The sequence below is a fragment of the Lactuca sativa genome, chromosome 7 (genome assembly GCF_002870075.4).
Source record: "Lactuca sativa cultivar Salinas chromosome 7, Lsat_Salinas_v11, whole genome shotgun sequence".
In the NCBI taxonomy this organism is placed as follows: domain Eukaryota; kingdom Viridiplantae; phylum Streptophyta; class Magnoliopsida; order Asterales; family Asteraceae; genus Lactuca; species Lactuca sativa.
The window spans coordinates 160,823,517-160,832,380 of NC_056629.2; the positions used below are offsets into that span (position 1 = coordinate 160,823,517).

Here is an 8,864-nt window from a genome sequence, read left to right on the forward strand (position 1 = left end):
GATGAAAACTTCATGTGTTTCTAATGTGAACAACCTGGTTACCTAAGAACGTTTGCACCTCACCACATTTCTATATAAGTTAAGTACGTTCTTATTATCGTTGCCCATCCATATCCACCATCTGAACAAAAGACATTTAAATCCTATTAAAAATGAGTTATTCAATTAATAAAATGGAAAAACGATATACATATCAATATATAAACTTTAAATTTTCTAACATTACAAAAATGTTTCCTTTTCATTTCATGATGGGATTCCTTTATTTTAAACTCTTGAGGTTTAAAAAAACATACCTGAACAATTTGTGCTCAACCATGTCCATGTGAAACTATCATGTTGCCTCCTAATTGTGGTGTACTGTATGCCTAAACATGTAAAGGAAAAAAGCACAATAAACTAAGCAAAAACACTTTAGAAATTATATATTTTCTGATGTTTAATTATTTTGAATTGGTCAGTAAAAGTGGAAATAGGGTAATCCATTACTTATTGCTATAATTGGGTGTATTTTCAAATTGAAATACCTTAATAAGAAAAAGAATTGAAATATAATGTTGTAATGGAAATGCATACATGTAAGCTGTTGAAGATAAACATATATAAGTACATTGTTATATTTTACATTAACTCCTTGCTTCAATTAAGTTATAGTATTAAAAATAATTGATTACCAGTAAATATAAACATAAGAACAATGCAAGCATTTCCTAAAAAGAGAAGACGGTCAATTCATATATATCAACCTTTCTTGACATTGTTACTATTTCCACATCAACCATCTCCTATAATTCACAACAAAGATTTTCATTTGCTTCAATTCCTTAAACAAATAAAACATTTCAGAGTTGTTAATTGGAGTCAACCTACATGAACCAATACATATCTAACAAAGTAAACCTTGGACTTTTTAGTAACACAAACACACACAAATTTCCAAAACATAAAAAAACCTCCAGGTCGATGTATAGTGAAGTTGAATATATCAATTCTCATGGACATTTTATCAAACACCTAGAGTGCAGTATCAAAAACTCATAAACGACTTAATTGAATACATATCAAATATTAAAACAAGATAACCAGAAAAATAAAATGAAGCGGCATACTCACCACTTTGTAGACATCTTGGTCTATCAACTTCCAGTGCATCGGAAAAACCTCCAGGCACGGAAAAAAGAGAACAAAATATTAGGGTTAAAATCAAGGCTAGATCGATGCACAATGATTGTCGGTGATTTTGTGAGATTACCTTCATAATTTATACCTATCTCTTGCTAATGAATTGGGAAATCTCGTAACTTAAGGAGGACTTCTCACATAGAAGTTGGGAATGCTCATCTATTTCTATCTTGGCCGATTTGGTATATTTTACATTTTACTGATTATTAACCATTATACAACTAATAATCGCAGAAAAACAGGAACCAAACCAGGACTGTTTGAATGTAAGGGCAATTTAGGAATTTCAGTTAGTAACTTTGAGCGGGAAAAGAAGCCTGGGAGGGGACTAAGAAATTGACACGTGGCAATTTTATACTGTTTTATTAGGATAGGAGAGGATATATATATATATATATATATATATATATATATATATATATATATATATATATATATATATATATATATATATATATATATATATATATATATATATATATATATATATATAGGGAAGAGTTATATGGAAAATGAATCATTAGGGCAACACATATTTGAACCAATGAAAACATGACAACACATCACTTCTACAATAACTTTCACAATACATTACTTGTGAAAAAAGAAATGGACACGTGTCATTTGATTATTGGTTCCGGTAGATGTTGCCCTAATTATTTGTTTTCCATAGAACTCATTCCTATATATATATATATATATATATATATATATATATATATATATATATATATATATATATATATATATATATATATATATATATATATATATGCCCCTCATAGATAACATCTTAACTTTCCACCTATTAAGCTTCTTTTTAAATCATTGCAGAAGACTCTTCCAAATTTAATTGTTTTTTTCAAGTTTTGACCGCATACCAAGGTAAGTACAAGAAAGGAATCAAAATCACAACATGTATCAACCACAAGCTGTTACCTCCATATCAACTACTCCAATCCTATAAACCTTGGACTTATGAAAATTTATCTTCAAACCTGAGATTTCATGAAAGAATTTGAGGATACAAACAAGATTGTTCATATTGTTTTCGAACCACGACGCCAAGAGGATAGTGTCGTCCACATTCAAGAGATGAGAGATCAACACCTCATGTTTACTCACTTTCTCCAGTTTGAACAAACATGCATGAACAACATCTACAACTACAACATTTAAGGCCTCCTTAAATAAGCGTGAAAAAAGTAAATGATATAAAAGATCTCCCTAAGGAAGTCCTACTTGTAAGAAAAAAAAACTTCAATGGGACTACCATTAACAAGCACCGACAATCTTAACAAGCACCGACAATCTAGAAGACTTCAGCACGCCATAATCCACCTTTTTCATATATAACCAAAACCAAAGGAGGACATAACTTCAAATAAAAAAATCACATGAAATGGAATCAAGCATTCTCAAAATCAATCTTGAAGATCATAAACTTTTTCTTGTACTTTCAGAACCAGCCTGAAGCCTTATTTACCTTAATTCATCATAAGATGTCCATCTAAAATATGTCTTCCTTTTATAAAGGTTGACTATAAAGGTTGACTGATCCATCCCCACCATCCCCACCACCAAGTCAACCATATTTGCCAATCTATTAGCAAGAATCTTAGCAATGATTTTGTATTGATTACCAATTAATCTACTTAGTTGGAAATTCTTAGGAAATCTAGGATCACCTACCTTTGGAATAAGAGTTATAAAAGAAAAAACTTGAATTGTATAAAAGGATTTGTTTGTGAGTACGAGTTTAAAGCTTATATTTAAAACAAAAAGTTGATAATCCAAAAATATTTCAAGTAATTTTTTGCGAGTTTTTAAAATTTTGGAGCTTTTAATTTTAGGTATTTATGTGATTTTACACTTTTAGAAACTTCTAGCAAGGAGCTATTTTGCTAACACTTATACACAAACAAAAGTTACAACACTAATAACCCTTAAAAAATGTATTTATCATGATTACTAGACCAAGAAAATTACAAATATGTTGGATTAACTTCTATATACACCTAAGCGAATTTGACCATATATCTTAATCATGTTCTTTTGGGTTCTATCTCATGTCAACATGGGATGCAATAGCGATGACCGTAGCCCGTAGGACGAAACTTGTAATGTTTCTTATTTTCTGAAAACCAAATTTGATCGAAAGTCAATCCCAAGTACCGAACCGAACTAACATGATGGTACATGGAATGATACGGTTTTCGGTGCTTTCACCGGTACTAAATCCTGAATTCCATGATTTTAATGTCCCGAGTACCGTCTTTTATGTTTAAATTCGGTACAGTTCAGTACCGATTCCGATACGATACTAGTACGGAATCAAGATTTGATACTAAATGCTTTCTATGATGCAATTCAAAATTCAGAGGACAAATTTGATATTATGATAATATTATTAAATTGAGAAAATTACAAAGATCATCATAATACTTGTAGTATCTATAAAATTATGAATCTCACCTCTTAAATTTTTTAATTAGCTTGGTGGTCTGAAAAAATTAATTTTAGATCATTTAACTAATACTCCCCGTCTGTTAAGTTTATATAAAACAATAATTTGATCTTTATACTAGTTGAAGAAATAGTTATATAAAAACTATGTAAAAACGTTTAAGGACGATCGGGCTAATAAATATATTTAAAAGTATGATATCGTAAACTTCAATATACATAATGACGATTTGTATAAATTGTTTTAAACTTTCATCACATATCAATAATAAATTCAACCAACATGTTCAAGGGAACAAAGAATTACATCAGGATGACGACTGCTCCAACTGCTTCAGAAGCAGCATCCAAGTTGATCAGCTCAGATTTGAAAGAAATCGGAGACGCCACCATGAAACTAGCCGATCATGTCATGAAGCTCGGAGTCACCGGTGGTTTCATTAACACCAGTCTTCAATGTTTCGCTTGCTTCGTCGTCATGTAAGTAAAACGCATTTCATCATCATCATCATCTTCGTCGAGTTTATTTGATTTTGAACAGACCTTAATTAATTCTTGCTTGATGTGTTGTGTTACAGTTATTTGCTGCTACTAGATCGAACAAACTGGAGGACGAACATATCTAGTGTACTTTTGCTCCCTTACATCTTGTTGACTTATCCTAACTGGCTCTTCGAAAATTTACAGTAAAGTATCGATCTATGATCAAATTATCTATCTGTTCATCCTTCTTCGAATTTTAATCATGATTGTTTTGTGGTATCTCCAAGCTTCGCAGCCCGCTATGTCAGATCAGGGTGGATCGGTGTACTAATGTGCTTGAGTATCGGATTCTATTTGCTTCAAGAACACATCAGAGCTTCTGGAGGATTCAGGAATGCATTCACCAAAAGCAACGGAATTTCCAATTCCATGGGTATCTTCCTCTTATTTTTCTTCCCAGTTTGGGTTTTGATCGGCTTACTGTAATTCAACACCAAGTCTTTGCTAGTGTGAGATGTTTTGTGCTTTTTGTGACTGTGAATTCGTTGATCATTCATGAATGATGAATCCTTCCATTGATGGATTGAATTGTTGAAACTTTAAATGGTATATTCTATGGTTTTGTTTGCTTTTGAAGTCAACTGCAATCCAAGGAGATGTCTGAATATAATTGGATTGTTTCATTAGTTTTTGAGGTTTGTTATTTTGTGGTATTTTTTAAAATAAGTTGGATGATTTAAATTTTTAAAATTAAGATCATATATTTATATATATAAAGTATTAAATGTAATATATATGATATTAAATTGCAGTGAATATATTTCTTTATTTTTTATTTTAAAGTTTTAGATTAAAAAAAACATTTTAATATTTAATCTTTTTTTTTTAAATCAACATGTGTAATGCATGAGACTTATATCTAGGGGGTGTTTGGATAAATAGTTTTTACCTTATTAGCTTATTGCTTATTGCGGTGGGAATAAACATTTTTTTAAATTGTGTTTTGATTAGTTTATTGAGGTGGGAATAAACAATAAACAATAAGCATTTTAAGTGTTTGGCAAACAAAACAGTTTATAGGAGTAAAATGACCAATAAGCAATAAGCATCCTCTGCTTATTAAAATCAACTTATTTAGCTTATTCCTACCGCAATAAGCTGATTTTTAAAGACTCCTATTCAAACACTTAAATTTGCTTATTGCAGTGAGATTAAGCAATAAACAATAAGCAGTCTATTTTTTCCCTATCCAAACACCCCCTAGTTATATAAAAGTTTCAAACTTTCAAGATTTAATGTTAAACAAAGTATTTCCTTGTTTCTAAGCGACTTTTGAGTGGAAAAAAAAAACAAAAAAAAAAAAAAAAAAAGCAAAAGTATTTTGTATTAACACTTATATCTAAAAAAAATTAGAGTAAATTACAAAAATGGTCCCTAATCTTTACCAAAAGTTACAAGATTGGTCCATACTTTTAGTATTCTCCCAAAGAAGTCCCTATTTTCGATTTTTATTTCCAAACTGGTCCTTCTTAGCACAAGTTGTTTCATCGACTATGTTAGAACCTCACATGTGCAATGCACGTGAGGGTATTATCGTATGTCTCCTTGTTTCTCTTTTATTATTTTTTTTTGAACGGTAGCTTGACTGGTTAGATGTTAGTGTTAATACCCCAATTCATGTTAGTACCAATGATCGAACCCTAACATCCCCATTCTCCCATACTAAGAGACTATACCTCTACCAATTGAGTTATTCCCAATTGGCTCTTTTATTAATTATCTATAACTAATTTTCAATTTTAATTATAGATATTATCTTTACTTATATCCTTATTTTATTAGCTTTGAATTCATTAATGACATGTGTTTTTATATTCTCATTTATCATAAAAAAAAACATTTGTTTCAAAACTTTCTTTTCTTTAAGATTGGTGGGTGACATACCATATTCACCACATTATTTCACTACCATATCATCGTCATATCACTTTTCCACTCACACCATAACACCCGTGGGTGTCATACCACACTTTACTACACTTTTAATTAAAAAGAAATAAATTTTTTTAGACAAAATTTCAAAAATAGTCCTTGTGGTATGTATTTTTTTCGAGGTTTAGTCAAAACCTCAACTTTTTTGGTTTCGTGGTCTTTTAGCCATGTTTGTATGTGAATTTGGTCCCTCCTCAAATTGAAATGACTAATTACCCTAGTTATATTTATTTTCATTTTCATTTTTTCTATATGTATTTTTATATATTAAATAAAGATAGGGCCCATACACACACACACACACACACACACTCTCTCTCTCTCTCTCTCTCTCTCTCTCTTGTACGAAGCCACCCCAGTTCATCTACTCTAACCAAACCATCTGATTGCAACCCAAAAATATCATACACATACATACACACGGAGATCTTCAATTTCGTGAACGAGTTTCTGGAAACATACACAAATTAATTCAATATATAGGTTCATAGATGAACACGGTGAACACAAACTTGTAAATTGATTTTTGGGTTTTGTTAGGCCAGGAAAGTATCGACTTCAAGAGCTTCTCGATAGATGAAAGAAATGAACACACACACACACACAAACCTTTAATATGTAGTGTAATATTGTGTCTATTTATAGGGTTGAAGTGTTCTTCGATTTTGATTTTCTATTTGTGTGTTAACTTATAACAAGCAATAAGCATATTGAATCCAGTGTATCTCTAGAGAAATTCGATGATGGAAGTGACGACTTTCCAAACAAAATCTCTAAAGAATCAGCTGTGAATCTTGATTTCTAAAAAACTGTAGTCAAATCTAATGGAAGTTCTGGGAACGCATATTTAGAACCCTCAATCTCCATTTCCCATTGATATGGGACACTATTCCTCATTAGTTATTTGTCAATACACCAAACCATGGATCTTCTTTATCATCTTTGTATGTAATTTTGTTCAAGAAACAATTTTGAAACCGAAATTAGGATACAATTGTTTTACCCTATTTGGAGACTAGTCGATTTTGAGGGTATGAACACACAAGTTTGAGGTTTTGGGGTTCAATTTTGAAGTTATGCATACACGATTTTGAAGTTTCTCATATTGATTTTGGAAGTATGTACAAACGTTTTTTATGTTTTTGGAACTAGGTTTGATTTAGAAGGTCTGCACGCATGATTTTGAGCTTACTGGGTTCGATTTTGAAGTTGTGCACACACAATTTGAGCTTCCCGGGATAGATGTTCAGTTTCTGCCTTTGGTTTTTAAGCTCCGCACACACAATTTTTATGTTCTTGGGTTCAATTTTGTTTGGTTTTCTTTGTCAAAACAGTTGGCAATAATTTTTTCTAGATACCATCTATTTGATGAGAAGTGATGATTGTATAGAAAGATGGATTAAAATCAACTGGTCGTACTTAAAATTAAACATAACATTAAAATCAATGGTGGAGTACAGTGGTTCAGTGGCAGGCAATGGAGGAGACGATTAAGTTTTTCGGTGGAGATTCGTAATTGGAAAGCTGAAGGGAAAGGAGTGGTTACAAAAAGAGATAGAGATAGAGAGATATATAAATAGATAGATAGATAGATAGATAGATAGATAGATAGATAGATATATAGAGAGAGCGAGAGAAAAAGAAAGAAAGAAAGGGGGGAGAGAGAGAGAGAGAGAGAGAGAGAGATAGAGAGAGGGGGGGAAGAGAGGATGGGTGGGGGTATGTAGGCCCTTATCTTATTTAATATAAAAATACTTATAGAAATAAAATGAGAAATAAATATAACAAGAGTAATTTAGTCATTTGAATTTGGGGAGGAACCAAATTCACAGACAAATGACGACGAAGCCAAAAAAGTCAAGATTTGGACTAAATCTCAGAAAAATGTATACCATAGGGACCATTTTTGCAATTTTGTCTTTTTTTAAATGAATAAAATATAATTTAATAAATTATAAGTACATAAAATTAATATAAAGAAAATACCTCATTAATGAAAAAAAAATTACACACTATATTAAAAATGTAAATTAAAAAACATACTCAGAATATCGAAAAAAAAATATACTATAATCATCGTCACTAGCCACGTTGTCATCATCCTCGCACAAATCTTCTTCAAACATTTCTGACTCGTCATTAGTTGAGTCTAACAACTTGTCTTCATCAAAATCGTCCACATCTGGATTCACTCGAGCATTAAAGCCGTGTTCCACCAAATTTGCACGAAGGTTGTGGTGTTCGTCTCGGTCGTATACCTTCAATATGTTCGTCATGAACTCTTATATACATATTCAATCATTGTTCGCTCTAACATCCTTAAATACTCATCCTCTGAGTCTGGTCCCATGCCGAATGCAAGATGACAAACTGCAGTGGTACATTTTTTAATTGAGAAGAAACCTTTCTGACCTCTTCTATTAACTCGCAGCTGAAAATATGGAAATCGATTTTTGATGTCGTCGACAATGCATAAAAATAATTCATTCATCATCCGGAATCGCCGTATGAATTTTACAGCATATATATATATATATATATATATATATATATATATATATATATATATATATATATATATATATATATATATATATATATATATATATATATATATATATATGGAATAGTGAATATACCCTTAAGGGTATACAAATCTAGGAACCCAAAAAACAAGACGACATCGTTTTCATTAATAATTCCATTTTTGAATTAGATAATGCAATTTCCTTTAAAAAAAA

The 8,864-nt window shown here is 31.0% G+C and overlaps 1 protein-coding gene across 2 annotated transcripts; it reads left to right on the forward strand.

The window, feature by feature from the left end:
- The first annotated feature begins 3,856 nt into the window (after positions 1-3,856).
- On the forward strand, positions 3,857-4,761 carry LOC111895693 (cold-regulated 413 plasma membrane protein 2). 2 transcript variants are annotated; one of them, XM_042896484.2, is made up of 3 exons: positions 3,857-4,128; positions 4,227-4,334; positions 4,427-4,761. In XM_042896484.2, exons 1-3 carry the CDS (start codon positions 3,932-3,934, stop codon positions 4,692-4,694), a joined length of 573 nt encoding a protein of 190 aa, XP_042752418.1. In that variant the 5' UTR covers positions 3,857-3,931; the 3' UTR covers positions 4,695-4,761. The 2 variants fall into 2 exon arrangements, with proteins under 2 accessions (XP_042752418.1, XP_023747537.1); XM_023891769.3 differs by having other exon boundaries at positions 3,863-4,128; positions 4,419-4,761.
- The last annotated feature ends 4,103 nt before the right edge of the window (positions 4,762-8,864 follow it).